The following is a 26,387-nucleotide window of genomic DNA, read 5'->3' on the forward strand; positions in this document are numbered from 1 at the left end:
ACCTCAGAAGGACCACAAGAGCAGCTGGTCCAGGAAAAAGGACGTTTTATTTTCATAAATACTCCTGCTCCCACTCACACACCGACCCCGCTTCTGCCCATAAATAAATGAATGGACAGAGGTGAGACGCCCACAGGAGGCCCAGCAGGGGCCAGTTAATGAAGGAGACAGAACTCCAGTGCAGGTCCTCCCTTGGCCAGAAGCTCCAGAGCCCAGCTGGGGCCACCTGCCTCTGGCATTACCCTCAGGTCAGCAGTCACATAGTCCCCATGGCTCCTCAGGAGGCCTGACAGCAAAGGAGCCAGGTGGGGCTCCCCCAACTGGGCCCCCTGAGATGGTGACCACAGGCCACTCAGAAATATAAGTTGAGAGTCAAATCACACACCAGAGAGTGCAAACAGCCGGGGGTGCAGATGTCACTCCCCACAGTTACCCAGTTCCTATGGAGGAGGCCTGAGCTGGTCCATGGCTCCAGCATGACCCAGATTATGGCTGGGCCTTCCCATAAGGCAAGAGAGACAGGCGGGGATGACCCCACTCCAGGCTGAGATCAGGGCTGGGCCTGAGGTCCTGGCCCCTGCCCGGCAGCCATGCTTCTTCCAAAGACCCCAAGTCCTTCCAAGGCCACGCAGCCCTTCTCTGCTCCGGGCTCCCACCCGTGGTGAAGCCCCAGCAGCGCAAACCCAGGCCCAGCCTCCTGCTGGGTTTGGCCCAGCAGGGAAGGGGTGAAGGAAGGAGGGGGCCACAGGGGTGAGGGGAGAAGCACCAGGCACAGATATGGCCATGGGGACAAAGGGCATCCTAGGCCACCACAGCCTCCTACCCAGGCTAGCCAGTGGCCGATCCCATTGCCTCCTCCTCCCCTCCACTCCCCTCTCTGTTCTAGAGGCTCCCCCAGGTCTCCGGTGGGGGGAACTGGTCCACGTCCCCCATCTCGTTGTAGGCCTGGTCGCCCATGGTGAAGAGGAGCTTGTAGCGGAGGCGAACCTTCTCCTGCGGCAGAGACAGCAAGGCAGAGGGTCAGAGGTGGAGAAGAGGCGCCCCCACCCCAGCAGTGCCATCACAGCTGGGCCCCTCACCTTCTGGGGGTTGGCGAGGAGCAGGACCTGGGTGATAGCTGAGGGGTGGACGATGGGGTTGAAGGCTGGCAGCTCCGTGCCCGAGGGTGGCTGCAGCTTCACTTTCATGACCTGTGGACACGAGGGCAGGACGGGCATGGGCCCCGGCTTCCCTCCCCATCCCGAGGAAACAGGCCCAGCCTGCCTGCCAGCCCCTCTTCTGGGGCTCTGTCCTTTGGCTCCCTTTTACCCCTTGAATCCTCCAGGGAGAGAGACCCCACTCCCAGCTGGCCCCTGTCTAGCCCCGAGAGGCATGGCCATGTCACCTTGGGGACAGCTGACTGGAACACGATATTGCGGATGGGCTGGGGGGCAGTGCTCAGCATGGAAACCACCACCACCAGCACGTCGGAGCGCCCAGGCAGCGGGTCTCGGGCGAAGTGGAAAAGGACCCGGAAACCATGTTGGTCGTACACAGTCACTGGCAAGATGCTGCCTGAGGGGGAGAAGGGGAGAGGGTGCTGGGCGGAGCTGGGCTCGAGCCCACGCACATCTGACCAGCTCCCGCTCCCGCTCCCATCAGGTGCTTGCTGCTCAGCTGAGAACAAATGAATGGACCCACAAACTCAGGTCCTTGGGCAGCAGTGTAGCCAGGGGTACAGAATGGCGCCCGGAAGGGGCAGGTGAACTTGTAGTGTGACGGCGGAGGCAACACCCAGCTGGGAACCGAGCCCGTGAGGGGCTTTGCCAGTGCTGTGCATGTGGCAAACGCTGCTTCTCAGGGTCCTCCCTATTGGTAAGAAGGGGCACCACTACCTACCTCCCAGGGACACAGATGTGACGCCCTTGGTCACGAGCTCACTGGATGGATGAGTAGACTGGCCCATCCTCATCGGCCTGTGCAGGGCCTGGTGCCGCCAGTGCCCCCCGATTGCTTCTGGGCAGAAGCCCTGACCTAGGCCAGGATCTTTATCCTGGTTGGTTCTGTGGTCTTGGGGAGGCCCCAAGCCTGTGTCCGGGCTTTGCCTTCCCGAGGAGGGAGGTGCCTGGGGCCATCCCTAACAGTCCTTTTGTCTGTAACCCTGGAATTTACAGTGGCAGTCTCGCAACCACTCCGGGCAGACGAGGAAACAGGCTGCGGAGGGTCTTAACCCAGAGTCCTCACTGGATCAGCAGCGGCAGAGCTCCCGGGGGGACGACGAGGTGCTGCTGCTGGGCAGCGAGCTAACCTGGCCCGGCCTGTACCCGCTCGTGCCCCAGCCCTACTCACTGGGTTTGATGGACTCCAGGGGCACAGTGATGCTGGCCAGGGAGAGCTCAGTCTGTGTGGGCTGCTGCGGAGGCCCGGGGGGCTCGGGGGACACGGTGTGGAGGCTGGCGGCACCGGAGCGGGGTGAGCTGCAGCTGCTTTTATTCTGCAGGTCCCGGAGTGTGAGCCGGGGGGCTGGCTGCTGCTTCTCCCTTATTGGGGGACGATGTATTGAGAGGTGACTCTTTGGTGACCAGAGATCAGGGGCAAAAGAAAGGCTGAATTTCCTGACTGCCCCTGACACCTTCCTGTCTCTGGCCCGTTTCCTCACCTTGAAATGGGTAGCTCTTTCTCTCCTTTCCCCCTGCCCCTGCCCCCTGGGCTCAGCGTCGTCCTCAGTGTTGGCCTTCCCTGTTTCTCAGGTGCCGGGATGCCTGGGGGAGGGCGCGGGAGTGGGGCAGCCCCCTTCTCTCCTAACGCCATGCTCTGTGGGATGGTCCGGCACCTCCCTCGAGCCCAGTGCAGTGCTTGGCACACGGTAGTGCTCCCACGAATGACCGTTCCCTGCTAGGTCTGGGCCAGGGAAACCTACGTTTGTGGGGACAGGGAGGGCTCCCCCCATGCCAGCTCGGACGTGCCCTCACCACCGCACTTGCTGGGACTCCGGGGGCAGCGACTGCTGCAGCAGGGTCTTCCCCAGGAGGTCCAGGTCATCCAGACCACTGCTCGCTGGCAGGGAGGTCTGTGTAGGGGGCCAGCTGTCCATGCTGGGTGCCGGAGTGGGGGCTGGGGGCTCGGTGCCATCAGATGACTGTTGGGCATACAAAGATGCAGGTGGGTGAGGCTGTGCTGAAAAGACGTCCTCTGTCCTGTGCTGAAAAGGAGGCCCCTTCCCCTCCCTGCAGGTGACATCTGGGGAAGAAGCAGCAGGGATGGGGACCACATTCCTGCCAGGCCCGACCCCTCACCCCAGGGCCATTAGTGGGTCAGGCCTGGTCTGGGTTCTACTCTAGAATCCATTACATTCCAGGGACCTCAAAATCACCCTGAAGGGTAAAGGAATAAGGAACCCCCATCTCAACCCTAGGGAGGCCCAAGGCTGAGCCTGGCAGGGGCACCTGGAGGCGAGGCCCTGCTGCCCCTCTGCCCTCCCTGCCCTGCTCCTCCCGCCCCTCGCACTGCTCCCTTGGGCTGCCTGTCCCAGTCGCTCTGCTGCCAGGACGGGCAGGCTAGGCCTGGCCCCTCCTACCTGGAAGCTGTTCCATCCAGCACCATCCAAGCTTGGGCCTGAAGGGGGTGTGGGGTCACTCAGGCCTGTGGGGAAGCAAGGCAGAGATCAGCGAGCTGGGCCGGAGAACGAGGCTGCTGTGTGCTATGCTGGGTCCCTGCTCCTGCCCTCTCCCTGAAGCCCTTCCTGAGGCTGGCTCACGGGGAAAAGTCCCGCTCGGCACTTTCAGAGGGAACAGCAGAGCAGAAATAGGAAGCAGAAACCCCGATAGCCTCTCCCTGTCCACACGTGCTTCCTCTGCTGCTCCTCAGGAGCCAACGCGACCAGTGTCAGGACTTTTGCTTCATCCGCCAGCTGGCAGCAGCCGATGGAGGGCGTGTGCAGGGTGTGAGGCACCACGTGAGGTTCCTCAGCTCGCAGATCCAGATGGGCAGGGTTAGCATCCTGCCAACGACCGACTGGATGGATGCAGTCTGAGTGTCCGAGGCTGGGGTGCAGTGAGCGGGGCCCTTGGCCCAGGCCTGCCCCAGAATCGGAGTGGCCACGGCAAGGTGCTGGCTGGGCAGCAGTGGCCCCTGTGCACAGTGCAGGTGGGCTGGGGCCGACTGACTTACCTGCCCTGGCATGTGCCAGCAAGGCTGGCTGGCTGATGCCAGAGGCGGCGGGCCCCTAGGAAGGCTGCTGATCGGCAGAGGGCAGCCAGTGAGGACCAGTTTGACCTCTGCCTGCCCTGAAGCACACCCCAGCCACGTCCCCCAGGTTTTACCGAGAGAAGACAGGGCATCCTGTTTCCAGCAAATCCCAAGCAAGGGGGTGCCGGCCGGCAGTGCCACGAGACAGGCCAAGGCAGGCCACAGGACGCTGCCATCGGGTCTCTACCTCGGGACACACTTCTCTGATACCATGGATAGCACAGCAGTTACTGCCGACATTTCTTACAGCCCCTGATGTGCCAGGCACTTCAGACGTGGGTCCCACTTAATCCTCAAGAGACCTTACAAGGCAGGAATGTAGTCCCCATCCTTCTTTTTATCCTCACCCAAGGACATTTTCCATTTTTTGTTCAGATAGAGTGGGAGGGGGAGAGAGAAAGAGAGAGGGAGAGAGAAAAATCGACGTGAAAGGGACACATCGAGTGGCTACCACCCGGGGCTGGGGACAAACTGCAACTGAGGTACATGCCCTTAGGGGAACCGAACCCGGGTCTCTTTGGACCACAGGCCGACATTCTAACCACTGAGCCAAACCGGCCAGAGCCCCATCCCTCTTACAGGGATGAGAAAACAGATGCTCAGAAGGGTTAACCTGTCCACGGTCACAGAGCTGAAAAGTGGCAGAGTCTGGACTTGGACAGAGTGTGGCCTAATTGGTGGACTCTGAATACAGCTCTGCCACTTAGCTGTGTGGCCCCCGGCTGGTGACAACCTCTCTGTGCCCCATCTATGACAAAGACAGTAGCAGCACCCACATCAGAGGATGTTAGAATAAAGGAGACAGACCAGATGGTGTCTGAGCAGGGCCCCGCTCTGACATAAAGTCCTCACTGCCCACCCCGCCCCACCCCTCACCCCTCCTGCCGCAGAGGACGGGTTAGGAAGGCCCCCTCTGTGGTCCTCAGGCTTCCTCTACTCCCCCGTGCTGGGCCGGCGCTGCCCTGGCACTGCTGGGTCCTGCTCCCACATTTTCTTTGCGTTGGAGAAGAAACCAGAGGAAGCTGGAGGCTCTCTGAAGTGACACGGGGACAGGAAGTGCACAGCACACCTCGCTTCTTGGGAGGAGGTGGCTTTGCCACAGCCACTCCCTGGGGGGCAGGGCGAACGCCAGTCAGGTAGCTGCTGCCCAGTCCTGCTCTGGGGGAGAGGAGCTGCGTGCGCTCTGTCACTGCCCCGTCACTGCCCTGTGTGCCGGGCCCCTGCCTGCTGGCCCTGGCTCGGTGCGGGCAGGTGGATGTGTAGCCACCCTGTGGGCAGACCCCTAGGAAGGGTGCGGCTGCCATGCCCGGAGGAGCACTGACCCGGCCCACTGTCCCCATCGCACTCCTCCCTTTCCTGGCTGGGCACTGGGTCAGGGCCGCAGGAGGCCGAGCGAGGCTTCCGAATCGGAGTGCCTCGTCTGAACCTGTCCGAACCCGGCACTCTGGGCACCAGGGTGCTGACAGCGCGGCCTTGCTGGGCAGGGAGGCGGTCTGGGGTGCAACCGCCGCGGCGTGGTCAGGCAGCGCACTGAAGCCCGGCACCATCGCTTCGAGTCGGCCAGGTTTGGTTTTCGGCTCAGAACAGTCTGACTCTTGCTTCCAAGTTAGTTTCCAAGAGACCCTTCGAGGTTCCTTTGACAGAGCCCGAGCACGTCTGTTTGTGTGACTTCAGGGCACCACGAGGAGGCTGCCACTATATTCTCCTGCTTCTATGCTCTGAAAGCTGGAGACCTCCAAACCACCTGGCCCAGGGGTGAGCCCAGTTCCGTCAGGCTCCGGAGCCCTGACCCCGCCTCGTGTTGACTCAGGGCTGGCCCGGGACCAGCCTGGGTCACGGAGCGTGGTGTGCTCTGGTGCAAGCACCGTGGAGCTTCTGGGCGCCGCGGAGGGGGCTCTCCCTGCTTCCGCGGAGCGTGGGGAGCCCGCTGAACTTCTGCCTGGGCAGCCTCCAGTTCTAGCTCTAACCGGCTGCAGGGAAATCTGTTTGCCCTCGGAGACTGGGTGCTGCTGGCTTATCAGGTTCAGGTCTGGCCAGTCTCACCCTCTATTTGGCCTTGCACAAGCTCCTTGATTTCCCGGAGCCTCTGCTTCCTGTCTGTGAAATGGATCCAAGCCCATCCCCCATGCTCCACAGCACTCGAGGGAGGAAGAGTAACACGCTGACCTGACCAGGCTCTGCGAGCAGCAGGTGAGCTGTGGGCACCACCCTGCCTGCAACTGAGCCCGCCCTCCTCTGGGCCTGGCCCCGTCCTCACCCAGAGACATGAGCTCATCATCAAGCAGAGAAACAGAGGTGCTGGGCTGCTCAGCACTGGCCCGGTCGCCAGGGCAGGTGGGCATGGCTGGGTAGGTGGTGCCTGAAGGAGGGAGATCAAGGCCTGAGAGGTCCAACAGGGCTGAGGTGCTCCCTGGGGTGGGAAAGGAGAGTCAGGCAAGTCCTGGGAAAGGACACTCAGATTCTCAGAGTCCATGGGGGTGAAGGGGCAGCAAACTGTCCCCCCACCTGTCACAACTCTCCTGCTTCCCCCTCCTTGGCCACATGGCCCTTGCCCCTAAAATCTGCCCACCGAGCTCTCTTTAACACATGCTGTTCCTCCTGTCTGGACGGCTCTGCTACTTCCCCTTGGTGAACTGCCCCCTACCCTTCAAGGCCCTGCTTAAACTCTGCTGCTTCTGCGCAGTGCCCCAACCCCACCTCTCCCCAAAAGAGCCAATTCTAACCTCATCTGTGGTTCCCGGAGCTGTCATTTATCCCCCTGAAGAAGCCTGAATGCATGTGTTGAACCCTCCCTACCACCTGATAGTCACACTACGCCTTGGGGGTGCCAACCAGCCCTGCACAATAGGTGCCCGATGTGTCAAACCCTCGGCTCCCTCCTCCTTTGTTCCACATCTAGACTTTCGCCCCCTAAAGGGGGCAGGCTTGGCACATTCTCCCTGGGGGCCATCCCCGTCTTAAGGGGCCAGGGTCACCCTGGCAGTCACTGCTATCAGCTCTGGGATCAGTGCACCACCCTGGACTCTCTGCACCCCTCTTGCCTGGTGGGCCCCACCCCAGCTCTCCTGCCACCTGCTTACCAGGGATGGAGGCGGCTGCGGCATCACCGTTGACCTCCTCACCCCGCACCAGCTGCTTGTACAGGTTGATCACCTGGGTGAGGTTGTCGTTGGCCTGCAGGATCTCCGCTGGAATGGGCAGGAGGGGAGAGGCCAGTGTGAAGGAATGTGGGGGCCTCTGTGGGAGATGAGCACCTCACATCCATCCCAGCCCCCGAGAGGGGGTGGGGCAGTGGGCATGCCATCTACTCAGACTTAGGCTCTCGGTTCCCCCTTGTCCACTGTTTCCACCACACTGCCCCGTGTCAGCCCCTGAACACAGCGCATGCTCCAGGTCTCCACGTGGCTCTGCTGTGCAGATACGCCCCAGATCTCTGCATGGCTTCATCCCTTCCGCCTTCAGGTCTTCATCCACAGGGCACTTTGGGGAGGCCTTCTCTAATCCCAAGCCTGCACTATGCGGTCCCCTCCCTGCTTGCTTTTTCATGACACTTAGCACTACCCGACAAACTGCCACTGTTCACGTCCCGGGTTTACATTCTATCTCCTCGCATTAGGCTACAAGTTCCAGAAGGTTATGGCTTTTGTCAACTGTAATCACTGCCATATCCCTGAGGGCCTAGAACAGGGTCCGGCACACACTAGGCCCTCATTGATGTCATCTCTTGGGTAGGGACCAGGACCCTGGTCCGCGGGAGGTTGCTAAGTGAGCTCCTGTTGAATGAGGAGCTGAGATGGTACCCAGACCACTGCCCAAGAGGCCCTGTCGATGTGGTAGCAGAGAGCAGGACAAGAACCTGAGGTGTGGCCCTAGCAGAAGCCACAGGGCCCAGCTCTGGAACTGCCCTGGCCTGTGGGACACGCTCTTAGTTTGTAGCCCCTACCAGGGAGGCAGTGTCTGCAGGGAGCCCTGCTCCACCCTGGTTCTGCCACTGTTCTGCTCTGCGATCCTGACAAATCACTCCCCTCCCTTAGCACCAGCTGTGAAATGGGAACAACTTCCCTCCTGCGCAGCTGTGGGCAGTAAATGAGGTATCTGTGAAGGGGCTTGGCCCAGAGGGTCTCTCAACCACGTCAGACCTACTCTGCTTCCTTTTCAAGTCTGAGAAACCTAAGGTTGGTGCTGGGGAAAGGGGCCCCCTGGTGGTGGCTCCTGACAACTGTGGGTACTCAGCAGGGCCTGGGAGAGGTGGGGAAAGGTGGGGGGACCAGACAGCCCCGCCTGGGGCTCACCTAAGGCCTCGTCATTGTCCTCTGTGTCACTGGCCAGTCGGAAAAGTGTGGGCCGCATCCGCTCACAGCGCTGGTACAGTTCCTGGGGGCAGCAGGGCGGGCAGGTCAGGGCCAGCAGGGCCCGGAGTGGACTGGGGCAGGGTGGAGACGGGCGCACCTTCATGAGGTCCTCGCTGCTGTGGGCCGCAGCGCCACCCTGGCTGTGGCTCATCACCATCTCCGTCAGCAGTTTCACATTGTTGTTCACCTCCTCAATGGCACTCACCCGCTTCGAGATCTTCTCCATCCGCTTCTGGTCCTAGGGAGGGATTGGAATGCCCCTGAAAGCCTGGGTGAGGCCCAGGCCCAGCCAAGCACTGCCCACACCACTCTGTTCTGTGTCTGCTGGCTGGCTGGCAGACACTGCTAAGAGCCCCTCATGTCCAAGGTAGGGCACTCTGGTCCAAGAAGCCCTCGGCCAACCCTGCCCATTTCCTCTCCTCCTGCTAACGTTCCCTGGACCCAGGCCTCTGCACGGGACCGTAAGAACTTCCTGGGCCCTCAGTCAGAGTCTCCAGGGACGGCCCAGGAATCGGGGTTTCTCACACACTTGCCAGGTGATTCTGGAGGACCAGGGCCCAGACCCACACCTGCAGTCTACATGAGCCTTGCCGTCCTCGTGTTTGTCCCTTGAAAGGAGATTCCCGTACTTGAGAATGAAAGACCTTGGTGGTCACCAAGTGCAACCTAGAAACTAGTGCAGTGACCCCTCTCAATGTTGTTAGTGCCTGGCAAACAGTGGGGCACTCATGGCCTTGAAAGGCCACTGCAGGAAGTGCCCCTGCTACCCAGGCCAACTTTTCTTACTATACGTTTCTCCCTCGTGGAGTGAAAGGTGGGCTTGTGGTGTGCCGTCTGCTACATCACCCTACTTGCAAGGGGCCACCCCTGACTTCCTCTTGGCTGGCAGAGCACGCAGCTTGTCTTGAAGAGACAACCCAGCCCTGGCCAGTGTTGGTCAGTGGTTAGAGCAATGGCCCATGTACGAAGAGGCGTGGGTTCAATTTCTGGCTAAGGGTACGTACCTGGATTACAGGTTCAATCCCTGGCCTGGGTCAGGGTGCGTGTGGGAAGCAACCAATTGATGTGTCTTTCTCATATTGATGTCTCTCTCTCTCTTTTCCCCCGTCTCCCTCCCTTCCACTCTCTCTAAAACTTGATGGAAGATATCCTCAGGCCCTGGCCGGTTTGGCTCAACAGTTAGAGCGTTGGCCTGCAGATCAAAGGGTCGTAGGTTTGATTCTCGGTCAAGGGCACATGCCTGGGTTGCAGGTTTGATCCCTGGCCCCAGTGGGGTCCTACAGGAAGCAACCAATCGATGTGTCTCTCTCACACTGAGATCTCTCTCTCTCTCTCCCCCCTCTTCCATTCTATCTAAAAAAAAAAAAAATCAATGGAAAATGTCCTCGGGTGAGGATTAACAAAACAAAACAAAAAGATATCCTCAGGTGAGGATTAAACAAACAAAAAAAAGAGACAACTCAGAACTTCTGCCCCCTGGGTCTCTAGACTACAACATTTTTGATGACTTACTTTCATCAATAAAAAAGTTTCATGCCCATCCAGTATGGCTCAGTGGCTGAGCATCAACCCATGCACCAAGATGTCGCTGGTTCAATTCCTGGTCAGGGCACATGCCCAGGTTGTGGGCCCGATCCCCAGTGGGGGACATGCAGGAGGTGGCCAATCGATGTTCTCTCTCATTGATGTTTCCATTTCTTTCTCTCTCCCTCTCCCTTCCTCTCTCTCTAAAATTAATAAAGAAAAAATTTTTTCAACTTACAATGAATTTATTGGGATGTAACCCATTGTACATCAAAGAGCATCTGTATTTATTTATAAATTAAATATACATTATTCTCTCATGCACACACATTCATGCGCACATGCACACACATACACACTGGCGCTCTCTCTCTCTAAATATAGTAAAGCCTAATTTATTTCTAATTTTTATGGAAAAGATAGTGTAGCAGAAGCCCATCCGTCCAGAGCAGATGAACTTGCCTGCTGGGAAATTCTTCCCTCTACACGATGGTCCTGGCTCACTAGAGAATTCTTTGTCTGCACACGTACAACACCATGCTGGCAGCCCAGCTCAACGTCCCCATCCCACCTCCTCCCTGTGCTCTGGGCTCGGTCATCACCTCTTGCACCATCTCCTTGATGAGCTTGTTGGCCGCTCGGAGGTCTTCGGGATGGGAGCTCTTCAGTAGGCGGGCCAGCATCTGTGAAGACACAGGGGCATGACCATGATGCCAGAACCTGGACCTGCGGTCACGTGCTGGCTCCCCACTTCCTGGCTGTGGGATATGTTATCTAAGCTCTCTGTGAAATGGCGAGAATCTGCCAACACCTGAAAGGTGGCCACGGGACAACGGAGACACTGCACATAAATGGTCCCCCGCAGCGCCAGGCAGAAATAAGTTCTAACAAATGGTGCAAAACATTCTATTACTACCGTCAGAGACCCTCTCTGGAAGGATGTACAAGAAATGTAACAGTGGTTACCCTCTGGGACTGAACCGGGTAGACAGGAGCTTTTACTTTTTATTTTTGTTATTTTTTAATCCTCACTTGAGGATATTTTTCCATTGATTTTTTCAGATAGAGTGGGAGAGGGGGAGAGAGAAAAACACATGGATTGGCTGCCTCCCACATGTCCCTGACTGGAGCCAGGGACTGAACCTACAACCGAAGTAGGTGCCCTTGACCAGGAACAGAACCAAGACTCTCTGGTCTGAGGGCTGAGCCAAACCGGCCATGGCAGCCTTTACTGTTTATCTTATCTCTTTCTGTGTTGTTTAATTTCTTGATCATGAACACATACTTCTTTTACAAAGACACCTTACCGTTCAAAGACATAAAGCTATGCAAATTCCTGGGCAACCTATGAAATGTCCTCAAACCAACCCCAGGGACACCAGACACTGTCCTGTGTTTATGAAACGCAGGGGCACTGTATGCAGAGGACTCGGCACGCAGAAGCGCTCAACAACCAGTGCCTGTCACTCACTACAGTGGCCATGCTCACCTTGAGCCTCTGCTCCAAAGGCAGGGCAGCCAGGGGCTGGAGTTCACTGACTCCCAAGTGGGCTCTGGGGCCCTCATCTACCTCTTCTTGGAGCCTCACCTTGGATTTCTCCTCATCTTCAAAGATCACATTCTTGGGCCGTGGAGGAGGATGGGGAAAGACGGCATCATCTGGAAGCTTGGGGTCGGACTTCACTATCCCTAGAGTGGATGGGTGGTGAGAAGGCTGTCAAAAGGCCAGGCCAGGGGCAGGGGTGAGATGGGGACATGGCCAGGTAAGCGCAGAAAGGAAGGTGGCGGGCAGTCTTTCTCCAGCATGCTGGCTCTGGACTTTGGGGGGCCAGGGCCTGCTCCTGACCTATCATGTTGGAGCTGCGTGGGGGAGTTTGGGCCCCTATATTTTGAGGCCATTCCATAGCATGGGAGCCACTCTCTGAGGGGAAGCCTGACCCAAACCCACCTTCTCTCCACCCAAGCTAGCCTTAGGCAGAGCAACAAAAAGCCCTCACTGGCCAGATGTTCCTGGGATGTTAAAGGGCAGACCCATGACCTTGCTGCGAGAGCCCAAGTTGCCGAAGCCCAGCTCAGGGAGGGGACGAGCCTGGCCACCTGGCTCTGGCACCTCACCCTGCTTCTTGAGCATCTGGTAGGCCTCGGTGATCTTCACTTCCTCGGGCAGGCCGACCGTCCAGCTGTAGAGGAGCTCTAAGATCTTGTTCTTCACCTTCTCTGATGTCCGAGAGCCCAGGTACTTCAAGGACCAAAGGGGAGGGAAGGCCCTTGACATTGGCTGGCCCCACTCACCTCACTGTAACCCCAACCCCGCCCCAATCTGGCTGTCTCCCCAGATCGCCCTCGGAACCCTGGCCTCTACGGCCCCCACATCCCACCCAACCAGCCTGATACAGATGGAGCTCACCTCCTAGCTCCACCACTCACTAGCTGTGCCAACACTGTGTGCCTCAGCTTCCCACTGTGAAGCGTGGATGATAACATGGAACCACAGTGAGGATGCAGAGCTGACACACTAAGGCACAGAGCCCAGTGCCTGCTCGTGTAAGGCTTAACTCCGTGACCTCAGGAAGGAGGAGCCACCGGGCTGACCAGGGCAGGGGCAGTCATGGCAATGTTTGGCCCTGGGCCCCCTTCAACCCCAGCAGTAATCTAGGCTGAGCAGACTGGCTCTCACAACAGCCACCTCTGGGAGAATGGGGGGCCAGGTGGTCAGGTCAGGTCTGAGTGAGGAAGGGCGACCCAAGGGGCACCGAACATGGTCATGACCTATGGGAGGACTCCTCAGGCCGAGCTGAGGGCGTGGCCCATCTGGAGCCCAGCAGGCTCCATCACTCTAGTTTGGGGTCTCAGCATCCAAGGCCTCAAGGGAGCTACTCTTGTGAGGTGGGGTCAGGGAGACCCTCCACTACAGACCCAGAGGCCCAGGTGGGGCATCAGCCGGGTGTGCAGGGAGATGAGCCAGAGCAGCCGGTGCTGGGGCAGCTGTGTGCACTCTCTGCAACTGCCCCTCCCTCCAGGGCCGCCAGGGCCGGATGCCACCTGTCAATGGAAGCGCTCTTCCTAGAGATCCGCTGTCCCAGATGCAGCAGTGTGAAGGGGGGCTGAGGCAGTAGTAGGAGTGAGAGCCCCAGTAGGAGGTCCCAGGATGAGGTACAGTCTGTCACCCCATCTGACTGTGCAGGTCTGAGCCTGGGCTGGGAGCACCCACCTTGGGGGAAACAACCTTGATGAGCTCGTTGAGAAAGCGGAACTTGCCCACCTCGTCGTGGAACCTCTTGCCGCAGCTCTTCATACATGTCTCCAGCACCTGGGGAGGCAGGGGTGGGCCCCCGGGGAGGATCAGAGGAGGCAGCCTGCCTCCCATAAGCCCGGGGACAGGTACTGATAAGGGAGAAAGTAACCAGTGAGGACACAGGGATTCTGAGGTTCAGAGGCCTCCGAGACTGACCACGCCCGAGGATGCAGCCGGGCAAGGCCCAATGTGCAGCACCACCGCAGCGCCTCCGTGGCCCGGCCACATCTGAATACACCTGGAAATTACTTTCTTACTATATTCCTTTCAGTGTTTTTTAAAACTTGAATTGGCACCATCTACCTTAGCCTTATCCTAAGCTATATGTCTGTGAAGTCACAGGACTACTGTGTATTTGTGAAAAACAAAATACTTAACATGTTAAAATAAATACATAACTATTAAAAGAAAAACTGTGTACTACCATCCCCTAAAATCAGCGTGGCTATAGAGTCGGTCGCTATCTGACCCGTGCTCAGGCTCTCAGTGGACCCCGACTCTTCTGCTACTGGCACAGCTTGGGAACATCTGGCCTGAGCCCAGGCATCACTCCTTGTGCTCCCGTGGGAAGCACAGCACTGCCCGGTGTCGGGAGACCCCTGACGGGCTGACCTGGCTCTGCAGTGCACCTGGGAGCTTGGTAAACACGCAGATACCTGGTTGCAGGTAGCTCTGATTCAGCAGCTTTGGGGTGGGGCCCCGATTCAGTATGTTTGATCAGCCTCTTGGAGATCTGAGGCACACTTGGGGTGGGGAACCTCTGGACCAGATGGCCCTGGGGGATTTCCTCCCCACAAGAGACCTACCTGCACAGGGTCTGGGGTGGGAGGCCAGCCCACTGGTTGCCATGGGACCCTCAGGGACTGGCCCAGACACCCATTCTAGGCCATCTCGGCACACTACCTTGGGCTCTGAAGAGTCTGATGGGACCCCAAACACCTCAGTCTTGGCCTCCCCTGGTGCTGTCCATGTGGTTGGCGGATGGCAAGTACCCTCTCTCCCCTTCTCCTCACCGTCAGGGCCTGGATCGCCTCCCACTCCTGCGGGGACTGGATCTTGTGGGCCAATAGGCGGGTGGCAAGTGGAGGCCTGGGGGAGAGGAAGAGACAGAGCCAGAATAGCCCCAGAGCTCAGGTACCCAGGGGAGGGCTGCCTCACTACCCCGCTAGGGCTGTAGCCCTCAGTGGCTTCTGCAGGGCCGATGCAAAGGCCCAGCTCCCTCTCTGGACCGAGGACAGGGCTAGAGATTGTGACATGACCGGATAGGGCCAGGGTGGGCAGTCTGGGACCTTCAAAAGGCGTGAGCTCAGCTCCTTGGCCAGCTTTACTAAGAACTATGACCTGCCGTGTCCTTGGCTCAGCTTGGAGACAAATACAGAGAGATGACCACAGCCTTCAAGGGCCCAGTCTGAGAGCAGAACATGACAATGTACCAGGAGAGATGGGCAGACATAACTCCCTGGGAACTCCAGGACATTCTGCTGCAGGAAATCAGAGCAGCTTCATGGCAGAGGAAGTGATACTGTCCACCGGATCATAAAAGACCTGTCACTAGTGACAATAACAGTTAACATGTACTAACATGCTTATGATGGGCAAGGTGCTAACATGTACTGAGTGCTTATGATATGCAAGGTGCTACCATGTACTAACATGCTTATGATGTGCAAGGTGCCTCACAAGCATTTTCCTTCCTGAGGTGGGTGGCATACCAGCCCTCTGAGGTGGGTGGCACTATCGCCCCACTTTACAGTGGAAGGAGTGGAAACTCAGAGGCATTCAGTTACCTGCCCAACTAACCGAGGGGATGGGAGTCGCACCCAAGCAGCCCGACTCCAGAGCACACATATCATGCATGGCCTCCCTGAATGGAGAGCCTGCACTGGGGGAGGTATAGCACATTGAGCTGTGCTCCCCAAACTTTGGCACCACCCAGGGAACCCGCTAACATATCCACCCTAAGACCCCTGCTGGACAGTCTAGTCCAAGTCTGGTGACAGCTCCAAAATGTGCATTTTCACAAGCTGAGGACTACCATTTTCTCAATGTGGGATCTTGGGGCAACTGCTGAATCACCATAGCCTCAGTTTCTTTACCTGTAAAATGGGTCCAGCAAGCCCCACCTCAGAGGGTAGCTCATAAGCAGCACTCAGTACAGAGTGCCCACTACTGTTATTAATTTGTGAGCACATTAGCACGGGCCGGGTAGCTCAGTTGGTTAGAGCGTTGTCTGATATGCTAGGTTCCATGTTCGATTCCCGGTTAGGGCACACGCAAGAATCAACCAATGAGTGCATAAATAAGTGGAACAACAAATCGCTGATTCTCTTTCTCTCTCCCTAAATCAATCAATAAATAAGAAAATTAAAAAAAAATTTGTGAGTACATTAAGACTGGAAACGTCTCTGCCCGAGGCCTGTGTGGGGTGTGCACAGCGGGTTCAAAGTGGATTCTACTGAGCATGACCAAAAGAGGGAGAGTCCACCTACCCCTCAAAGTCCTCGTTGAGTTGCTCGCAGAAGCTGTTGATGCTGGCCCAGTCCAGCTCCTTGTTCAGGGGGTTTGTGGCTCTGTCTGTAGGAGGAGAGGGGCCAGTGTGGCCTAGGGAAGGGATCCCTGCCTCTCTCACTTCCCACCCCAGCAGCAGGGACTGGTCAGTAGGGGCAGGGTGTATGACTGAGCACACAACAAGGCCGGCTGCCACAGCCTCAGGACCTGAGTGCTGATGTTTCCGTCCCTTCCAAGGACAGAAGGAAGCCTGTCCACTGGCTTCCCCTTTCAGTTTCTCCCCGAAGGGCCCCACTTTTAGAGACTGTGCTCTGGGGTCATCCCCTACTTCCTATTGCCCCACCCCTACAGCTGCATGTCTGCCATGCCCGGCCACACCGCTGATTCTGTTCCTGGAAACAGCGTCCCCACGATTCTCATGAAATTTATGCTAGAGAAGATCCAGAGGTAGGGGAAACAAACCCATAGTTCCTCCCTCAAGGGTCTGCCTGGCTGGCAAGTGGGCCAAGGGAATTACGTTCTCAATACAATGGCACAGAAGGAGGCAAAGGAGCTACAGGACACAGAGGAGGGGACTCAGTTGAGCCCAGGGTCAGGAGAGGCTGCCTGGAAGAGGCAACACAAGCAGGGAGTGGAGGGAGTTACCCAGGTTGGGTATGCAAGCCTCTGAACAGCTCAAGGGCGGTGTGAGAAGAGATGTAGATAACTGAGCACAAGGCAGAGCATGGAGGGCCTTGTAAGGAGTATGGCTTAGGTATCACCTCCTCCAGGAAGTCTTGGCTAACTTCCATTCATGCCCAAGTTGGTACTGCTGCATCGGCTCTTTCTTCTGTGTCCCTCAGACCTGACCTTCACCGTGGGCTCAAGCCTGCTGCTGCACTGCATCCAGCTACATGCCCATCTCCCCGGTAAACGAATGAATGAATGAGGACTCAGCCGTGGGCAGGCAGGAATGGTAAGGAGGGGGTGGTAAACAAGGCCACAGTCACCTCCCTTACCTCCAGCACTGGTTAAACAACAACCAAGTGGGTCACAGAAGTTCCCCAAACCTCTGTTTCCCCACTTGTAAAGTTGAATCGAAACATGGACTGATCTGGGATGCCAAGATACTCTACACAGAATGAAGTTGTGGGGCAGCCAGAGACAGATCTTCACTCCTTTCCCAGAGTCTGTTTCCAAGCTTCACCCTGTCCTGACCAGTTCTGCCCAAGCCTAAGCACTGGGCCAGAGCTGCGGAGGGAACACGGCCCAGGAGGTGGGACAGAGAAGGATCTGTAGACAGGCTGGAGACCCAGCACACGGCAGCTGCCCAGTTGGGGTCCTATGCTGTGGCGGGTGGCCTGGAGCCCTGGGAGCCTAGTGCCTGGGCGCCATTCATTCAATTCATATTTATTCAATAAATATTCTGAATGCTGGAGCCCTGGCAGTGAACATGAGAAAATCCCTGCTTTCCTGGAGCTCACAGTCCAGCCAGAGACACACTGACTACTCACATAAACAAACTCACACGGAATACTATATACTGTTGTGACGTGCTATAAAGAAACACAGAGCAAGGAGAAGACATAGAAAGTGTTGGGGGTGGGGGAAAGCTACCCTCTGGTACAGCTGAGCAGAAAACTGAATAAAGCATTTTTTCGCTGGATGGTGTGGTTCTGGGGCTAATTTCAGGGTTTAACTCTGTTCACCCTGAACCCGAGTAGTTCCCTGCTGGACACGGGACCAACACTAGCCTGGGTACAAATCTCTGTTCCAGGAGCCCTGCCGAGCCCTTCAGTCCCGCAGAGAAATAAAGCCTGGCTGACAATCCAGGGTACCAGGAAGAGGCACCCCCCCTAAGTGTGGTCGTCTCTTCTGCCTCCTAGCCCCCCAACACGGTCAGAGGCTGGGGAACACCAGTCTGAGGTTAGAAAGAATGGGGCTGAACATTACCTTCTCATTAATACCCGGCTGGGGGACCCTAAAACAGGAAGTCCCTTCAAGTGTCAAAGACATGTGAGTGTGAGTGTGGACAGAAAGGCTGGTCCTAGAGATGGCTCCTGAGTCAGAAGCCAGTGAGGAAACGATGCAATCATGAGAAACCAGCTTCCTCCCCTGCAGCTTTCTGAGTGAGGGCCTCTGGGTTCAAGGAGAGCTGACCAACTTCTCTGGTCCTGGCTCCAGCCCCCAGGCCTCTTGGGGCGGGGGGCACCTTCCCTGGCAGGCAGCAGAGGACACACCTCCAGGGAGGTGTTTGACAACAGGGCATGACTTTATCCTGTCACTCCACAGTGGTGATAAATGTCATCATTTACCCATCAGAAGCTACTTTTTACCTCTAATCACCCCAAAAGAAGAGCTTACAATTTTGCTAGGACACAAAGGTGAAGGAAAAGAGAAAAATGGTGTCAGTTCCAATTTACTGGGGTCCAGCCCATTGCCAAACCCAGGTGTCCTGACTCCTCTGTTTCTCAGATCACTCTTTGGCCTCCCAGCAAATCCCCATTGTTGCTAAACCTGACACTGTTTTGTATCATCCAGACCTCCAGTCCTTCAGCCTGTCACATCTGTCAGCCAGGGCCCTGCCCATCCCCCCAAGTTGCTGCTGAGACCTGGACACTTGTGGCGTTGTGAAACAGTCTCAATGGTTGCTGAGTGCCCCCCCCCCCCGGACACTGAAACACCCCTGGAGATGGTGTGGTTCTGGGGCTAACCTCAGGGTTCAACTCTGTTCACTCCGAACCCGAGTAGCTCCCTGCTGGACATGGGACCAACACTAGCCCGGGGAGAAGCAAGCCACAGCGTTCTGGGGCAGAGTCCAGGAGAGGGGTTGTGAGAGGGGTTGTGAGAGCCAAGAATGCAGCAATGTAGGGTAGAGAGCTCGGGTGGCGTGTGAGGGCTCAGACGCTTGAGTAGTAGGAAGCAGTGTCAGAAGATTCACTGTTCTGAGAAAGGGGTGCAGGGACCTTTGGAGGAAGTTCAACAAGGGCTGGGAAAGACGACTTGGGAGTCTGAGGGGCTGGGCTGAGGCTAGTGATGGCAAACGTGAGATTACTTCTGGAATTCCAGTTGGGTCCTTTCAAGCCTGTAGGCTTTGGGGGTTTCTTACTGGGGCCCGAGCTTGGGGGATCAGATGAATCAGTGCGTCCTCCCTTCCTGGGCGGGGGAAGGAGCAAGCCCGAGAGAAGTTGCAAGCTCAAGCAAGGGACAGGAGGGGGTAAGGACATGCAGGGCCGGAGAGCGGAGGATTCGGATCCCAAAGGCAGCAGGGTCCCTCCCTCCCGGGCCTGAGGCAGCCCTGCGCCCGCCTGCTCCCTTCCGGGGCCCAAGGGGATGACTTGGGCGGGGGTCCGCTCCTCGGTGGAGCAGTCTGGGCCTGAGGGGGTCAGAGGCTGCTCTCTTCGTCCCGGGGCTTCTGGGCACAGAGTCGGGCGCAGCTCACTCTCCCCCGAGGGTCGCCGCCCAGGGGTCGGACGGGAGGTCCACCCAGCTGGTGGGGTCTTACTTCACTCCAGGGTCGGAAAAGCCGGCTCGGGGCACCGCCCCTCCCGGGCCCGGGGCGGGGCGTGAGGAGGGGGCGTCCCGTACCCCGCCCCCGCTGGGAAGGGGCCCGCCTCGTGCCCCCGGTTCCGGTTCCGGCCCGGCCCGCGCCCCTCCCGGACACTCACTGATTCGCGCCTCCAGAGTCTCCGGCTCCATCTCGGGCTCCATCTGCCACGGGCCCCCAGCCTCGGCACCGCCCCCCGCCCCCTCCGTTCTCGCGGGACCTCCTCGGCACCGCCCTCCGCCGATTAAAGGGGCGACGCGCGGGAGCGGCGCACGCGAGCGCTCGGTAGCATAGAGAGGCGCACGGGCTCGCCCAGAGCGTCGCCTGCGCTCCTAACCCCTCCCCCGAGCGGCGTGTACGTCGCGGGCGGGGCCCGCCGCCGGCCTTCTCGTACGCGGTGCTCAGGCGGGAGAGAAAGCGGAGAAAGTGGGGGCCGAGGGCGGCACCATGGAAACCCCACGGGACGCTCTAACTCGTTCTGCGTCACGGAGACGCCAGTGACCGCGTCCCAAAGAACGCTCCGCCGCCATATTTCTGAGGGGCTCCGAGGTCACTTCCGGGGTCTGAAGTCACGCCCGGCGCCCCGAGCGTGTACTTCCGTTTAGTTGCCGAAGTGGGCGGGTCCCTGACAAGGGCAATGACGTTCGTGGGTTTCCGTGAGCGCCGCCGAGTCCAAGCTCGTCGGCTGCTTACAACGGTCCGGGCGTTGTTCAGCACTTTTGCACCTTCATGCATCTGCTTTCCCCGACAAACCCGTGGAGCAGACAGGCGCCCGAGTCGCACGGTGGCGGAGCCGGAGCCCTGCTGCCTCCTGCGTTCAGCCTGCGATCATCTACTGCAATGTGCCTTTTCTTTTTTCTTGTGTAAGCTACGTAGGAGGCGTCACAGGTGGTGACAAAGTCAGGCTTTTGTTTAGAGAGGTCCGGACGGCCACAGTGGGCGGACGAGGCTGGTGGGGACCGGTCTGGAATCAGGAAGGGCGGAATGACAGACTGCCCAGCCGCGGGGCCTTTTCTCCCTCCGTCGACGAGCCCACCCGCGGCCGGGGTCGCCAGTGACGTCACGCCCAGGGGGAATCCGGTGCCTGGCTCACCTGGCTCGACTGCAATCGGTCGGTCCCTGGCGGCCCACCCGGGGACCGGCCCGTGGCGCCCTCTTCAGCCTCCCTGTGCTGGGGAGGGTTAAGCGCGAGGGAGACCAGAGAGACTGGCGAATCCTGTTCTGCTAGGCTGTGGCCTTTCCAACGACCTCCAGTCACCCTGCAGAACGGCAGTGACCTCGTCTGGGAGATGGGAGGGTTGTGTTGGGTCAGTTTTTTCCCTAAACTCTACCCGTTCAGCTGACTGGGACGGTTTTCTCAATTCTCCTCCTCAGGCCACTGAAGTTAGACAGGAAAGTGACATGTGTGTTTATTGCATTTCTCAATACAAGTTGCAGCATAATACGAACTTAGAGTTCTTTTATTTTGTTTATTTTATCATTGAAGTGAATTATTAGAGAAATAAAACCACCACATATACCACATTGGATTGGGGCATAAACACGCCGTCAGGAGTCACTTTTTGAAGATAGCATAGATTTGATTTCACCTGGGTTCAAATTCTGCCTTCACTGCTTTCTAAATTATATGGCCCAGGGCAAGTCACTCTGCCCTGTTTCTCAGGCTTCTCATCTGAAACTTGGCTGTGAGAATTCAATGAGGGGGTGTCTGCAAAGTGAAGCCCCCAACACACAATCCCTGCTCACTCTGTCTGCTGAACTTTTCTCCTTGGCATTTTTTATTTATTTATTTTTTAATTCCTCACCCGAAGATACTTTTCTGTTTATCATCAGATTGAGAGGGAGAGAGAAAGAGAGAGAGAGACAGAGAGAAACATTGATGTGATAGAGCCACATCGACTGGTTGCCTCCTGCACGACCCAACCAGGGCCGGGGACAAACTGCAACCAAGGTATGTACCCTTGGCCGGAATCGAACCCAAGACTCTTTGGTCCATGGGCCGATGCTCTAAACACTGGGCCAAACCGGCCAGGGCTCTCTCCTTGGCATTTATCTTCACCTTTCCTCTTTGGGTATTTTGTCTTTGTTCCCCACCAGAATGTAAGCTCCACGAGGTCAAGGCATTTCATCTGTTTGGTTCACTGGTGCATCCCCAAAGCTTGAAAGAGTACCTGGCATATAGTAGGTGTTTAATAAACATGCACTGAATAAATGAATGAGGTAGAAACAATTATTCATAAGTTTTATGGGTAGAGAGGTGCAGGAATGTGCCCAACAGTGCACAGTGTGTGTGCATGTGTGTGCACACACACTCTAGGTTGTGCTCTTAACCCAGGCTCTAGGCTGTGCCTCAGGGAAACCTAGAGAACAGGGAGTGGTGAAGGAGACTCCCCGGCACAGCCACAGGTAGGGCCTGGCCCAGACTGGGAGTCGGTAGAAGGTGTGGAAGGAGGAACCCGAGGATGGTGAAAGGAAGGAGGACCAACACAGGAAAAAGGAAGTACAGGAATTTGGCTTGTGGCCCCTGTTCCCATCTCCACCACTGGCCAATGTATTGCTCTGAGTGACTTGGGAACCCCTGGGAAGAGAGGGGCGAGTAAAGCTGAGCTGTCCTTGAGCAGCTGTCATCAGCTGACCCATGCTGACCTCCAGTGGTGTAACGCCTGGACTTTGCCAGGAAAACCCCTCCGCTGCTGGTAAGGATGGGTGGAGGAGGAGGAAGAGGAGATGGCGAAAGAGCTTGGAGCAGTGCTCTGCGGGAAGGCACACAGTCCTCGGGGGAACTGTAGAAGGTCCAGGGAGCAAGCTGAGACACGGTCTCAACTCTAAGCCCTGTGACCACAGTCCGACCCTGGCTCACCTCCCCCTTCCAGGGAGAGGGCACAGAGGCCATGGCTGGCACTGTCTCCTATGACCCTCACACAGATCTCAGAGTTGGGTATTATTCTCTCTGTTTCAGAGATGAGAATTCTGAGGCCCTGTGTAAGAATGTGGTTGGCCAATGTCCCCACACAGCCTCCATCACAAGAGCCCACATGAGACCAAGTCTTTGCCTTTATTTACTTATTAAAACACATTTTTTTTTCTTTCTTGATTTGAGACAGAGAGGAAGGGAAAGGGAGAGAGAGATAGAAACATCGATGAGAGAGAATATCGATTGGCCCGTCCCCTGCATGCCCCGCACTGGGGATTTGGCCCACAACCTGGGCATGTGCCCTGATGGGGAATCGAACCAGAGATCTCCTGGTGCATGGGTCGATGCTCAATCACTGAGCCACACCGGCCGGACACAAATCCTTGCCTTTAAAGGACAGAAAACACAAAAGTAAACAAAACACACCAAGATAATGACAAAGGAACCCAAACCGGCTGGTGTGAGGAGAGTGGAGGCCATGTGACATTTTAGCTGAGAAGGAGCCAGCTGTAGGAAGGGTGTCCAGGCAGAGAGAACAGCAAATACAAATGTCAGCCAAGAAGACCAGAGCCAGAATCTGAACTCAAGCTTGAGTCTCTGCATCCAAAGTCCGTGTTAGTCCCAGAAACCACAATTCCAGGTGCCACTTGCTAACCAGGAGAAAGCAGGCAACAGAAAGATGGGAGAGTGCATGGAATGTATGTATTGAACCCCTTGGGTGTGTGTAGGGGCGGGTGAGAGAGAGGAGATGCCCTTGAGCAGGGAAGTAAAGAAGGAGGAGAAATTCCTCTGTAAGATGAGGGGGACAGTGCATGGGAAGGCAGATCTTTAGGAACCCAGGAAGTAAGACATGGCTGGAGAGAGCAGAGCTATGTGAGCTTGGGCAAGTCACTTTACCTCTTGAGTCTCAGTAGGCGGAGGATTAGATTTAACATGTAGAATACCTAGTATACAGTAAACACTCAATACATGTTAAATAAAGGAAGCTCCAAATGGTGACTGCTACATTATATTGGGGAAAGCTTATACCTTTGGGGTTCCTAGCTTCGCTTCTCCCCTGGGAACTCTGCACACTGGCAAACTTTGCCTTCCTGTCTTCCCAAGGGACAAGACTCCAAGTACAGCAGGAAACACTTGGATAAGTTCCAAGAAAGGACTTCCTTGGGAGGAAGGGGACAGGGCGTGTTTCCTACAGTTACAGAATTCTGGCGCTGGAAGAAATCTTTGCGATCACTTATCTAGTCCAGAGCTCTTCCATGTCTGGACAGCCAGTGTAAGAAATGTGCTTTACATCACCACCAGGGAAATTCCGGTTTCCAGGAGGCTGGAGTTTGTAACAATGTGGAGACCTGTTAAAAAACATATATAAAATAATACATACCAAATAACATATTGATTTAGAGTGAGAAAATAAATTCCTATAAATGACAGACTTTTAAAAGCTGACAAATACCTTAATCATAAAATCAGAACAATGAGACATTTTTACCTAACTACTTGACATGCCACTTGAATACATTTTTTTCCCCTACACTTCTGGGCTGCATACTCTTCATAGAGCAGTGGTTTTATTATCTTTTCTATAAGAAGTAAGAAAAGCCAGACTTCTAGCATGTTTGACCAAAAATGTTTTTTATTTTAGAAAGGTTTCTCTCAGCTTCATAATCTGTTATTGCTAATGTCACGTAACTCTTACATTTTTTATATTGTCAAATTTGGAAAAGCCAGATTTTCCATACGGTTTCCTCAGGAGCTGCTGATGTTTCAGGACAAGAATGTGCTGAGACATGACAACCAGGTGTCGTGACCTGGAACCCCTTCGGTGTCACTCACAGGTGGACCTGCTGTCGGCGGTTCTGCTCCAGGTCTGCGTCCTACAGTAGAGGCATTCTGCTCAGTTGTTGCACGTGATTCCCAACAAAAAGAGCCTAGTGTGTGGTGCATTTACGACACTTGCTGTGTCACGGGTCCTCTTCCCAGCGGCGCGGAGTTCCGCTGTTCCTGGTACCAGTGGGAACTGGGACCTCCGCTCGTAATCTTCCAGGTCTGAGACTAGCTTCTGGCTCCACGCACTGCAGTCCTTGGTTCTCCGCCCCGGTCACATTCTCCCCGTCGGGCGCCTGGGACATGTGTTCTGCTGACATTCTGATGGGACCTCTGTCCCTGCGCCTTTATGTCAGAACACCAGGTGAGTCAGCAGAGGGGGTGTGAGTGATAAGAGTATCTCTGGAAACCATTCTTCACATTAGGACTGGGGCTAGCAACCACCAAACTATTCCCAGGAGTAAGTGGAAACCTAACCACACCCTGCTAAACTCAAACTAAACGTATGTCCAACTCAACTTCCCACTAGTCGGATCTCAGATTGGTCGGACCCAGGCTTCAGAAAGAGAAAAGTGTGTTCCTGAGATGGAACAACCTCCAAGATACATTGCTCCAAGAATGAAACCAAGGTGCAGAGCGTGTGCACGGCGCGCCCTGGCCTGGGTGGCACTTGGAATACCTGGAAAGGGGCGTGAGGAGGGTGCTGGCCTCTGGGTGGCCTGGCGGTTGGGGTCGGAGGGAGACTTGCTCTTTCTGGAAAAGCCTTTTGACTTTTGTCAAGTGTTTTCTTAATCACACATGTGTCTTAGTTTTTTATTTTTTTGAGGTAGATGCCTAGCCCTTGACAAGCTATTTTCCTTCCTGATTTAGATTGTTCTCTTGCTGGCCAGCAGGAGGAGGCAAATGCTTTCTCTCTCCCAGAGAGAGGTTACTCCTTCCACAACCTCCTAAAAAACACGTGGCCGCACCCTGTGGCTGGAACCTCGCTCCAGCAGGGGACTTAAAAGGAAAATAAATGATGGCCAGCCCGGTGTGGCTCAGTGGTTGAGCGTCAACCCATGCACCAAGAGGTTGCCGGTTCGATTCCCACTCAGGGCACATGCCCAGGTTGTGGGCCTGATCCCCAGTGGGGGGCATCAGGAGGCGGCCAGTCGAGTTCTCTATCATCGATGTTTCTAGCTCTCTCTTCCTCTCCCTTCCTCTCTCTTCTCTCAAGTCAATAAAGAAAAAAAAGAAAAGAAAAGAAGCGAGATAAATTGGCATTATGAACTCCAGGGAAGCTCTGATTTTTAAAATAGCTTTATTGAGATACAGTTCACCTATCATAGGATTCACCCATTAAAAATGTACAATTCTTACCCTGGCCGGTTTGGCTCAGCGGTTAGAGCGTCAGTCTGCGGTCCAGAGAGACCTGGGTTCGGTTCCTGCTAAGGGCGTGTACCTCGGTTGTGATTTGTCCCCAGCCCTGGTTGCGTTGTGCGGGTGGCAGCTCCTCAATGTGTCCCTTTCACGTCGATGTTTCTTTCTCTCCCTCCCACTCTATCTGAACAAAAAAATGAAAAAAAACAAACTGTACAATTCTTTCCCAGCTGGTGTGGCTCAGTGGTTGAGTGTCAACCCATGCACCAAGAGGTCCCAGTTTGATTCCCAGTGAGGGCACATGCCCGGGTTGTGGGCCCGATCCCCAGTGGGGGGCATGCAGGAGGCGACCAGTCGATGTTCTCTCTCATCGATGTTTCTATCTCTCTCCCTCTTCCTTCCTCTCTCTTGAAAATCAATAAAGAAAAAAAATTTTTTTAAAGCATACAATTCAATGATTTTTGGTATGTGTGTGTGTTATGTGCCCTTGAATCACCTCTGAGTCCTGACTACTCTGTGAATGAGTGATGTCCACCATGTCCTGTGCTCTGTCCTCAACAGCCCTGCTCAGCTCCTGTGGACTCATGTCTATGGCTTCTTTTATGGAGTCAACCCATCTCACATCTGGTCTTCCTCTTTTTTTTTTTTTAATCCTCACCCAAGGACACTTTTGCATTTATCTTCAGATAGAGCTGGAAGGAGAGAGGGAGGAAGAGAGAGAAACATCAATGTGAGAGAGACACATTGAGTGGCTGCCACCCACACGACCCCAACTGGGGCTGGGGACAAACTGCAACCGAGGTACATGCCCTTAGTGGGAACCGAACCTGGGACTCTCCGGTCTGTGGGCCGACGATC

At 56.1% G+C, this 26,387-nt stretch overlaps 1 protein-coding gene across 3 annotated transcripts; it reads right to left on the reverse strand.

Moving 5' to 3' along the window:
- Positions 1-28: 28 nt before the first annotated feature.
- GGA1 (golgi associated, gamma adaptin ear containing, ARF binding protein 1) lies at positions 29-19,968 on the reverse strand. Of its 3 annotated transcripts, none has more exons than XM_036251831.1 (17): positions 19,554-19,968; positions 15,888-15,972; positions 14,412-14,487; positions 13,315-13,413; positions 12,219-12,342; positions 11,692-11,792; positions 10,706-10,786; positions 8,677-8,817; positions 8,520-8,601; positions 7,308-7,415; positions 6,485-6,637; positions 3,557-3,621; positions 2,952-3,118; positions 2,329-2,519; positions 1,385-1,554; positions 1,080-1,190; positions 29-993 (listed from the first exon to the last, which is right to left on the reverse strand). In XM_036251831.1, exons 1-17 carry the CDS (start codon positions 19,594-19,596, stop codon positions 883-885), a joined length of 1,908 nt encoding a protein of 635 aa, XP_036107724.1. In that variant the 5' UTR covers positions 19,597-19,968; the 3' UTR covers positions 29-882. The 3 variants fall into 3 exon arrangements, with proteins under 3 accessions (XP_036107724.1, XP_036107725.1, XP_036107726.1); XM_036251832.1 differs by having other exon boundaries at positions 6,485-6,586; positions 19,554-19,622; XM_036251833.1 differs by lacking the exons at positions 14,412-14,487; positions 15,888-15,972; positions 19,554-19,968 and adding an exon at positions 14,302-14,381.
- Positions 19,969-26,387: the final 6,419 nt, after the last annotated feature.

Source organism: Molossus molossus, unplaced genomic scaffold (assembly GCF_014108415.1).
Source record: "Molossus molossus isolate mMolMol1 unplaced genomic scaffold, mMolMol1.p scaffold_m16_p_10, whole genome shotgun sequence".
Lineage (NCBI taxonomy): Eukaryota > Metazoa > Chordata > Mammalia > Chiroptera > Molossidae > Molossus > Molossus molossus.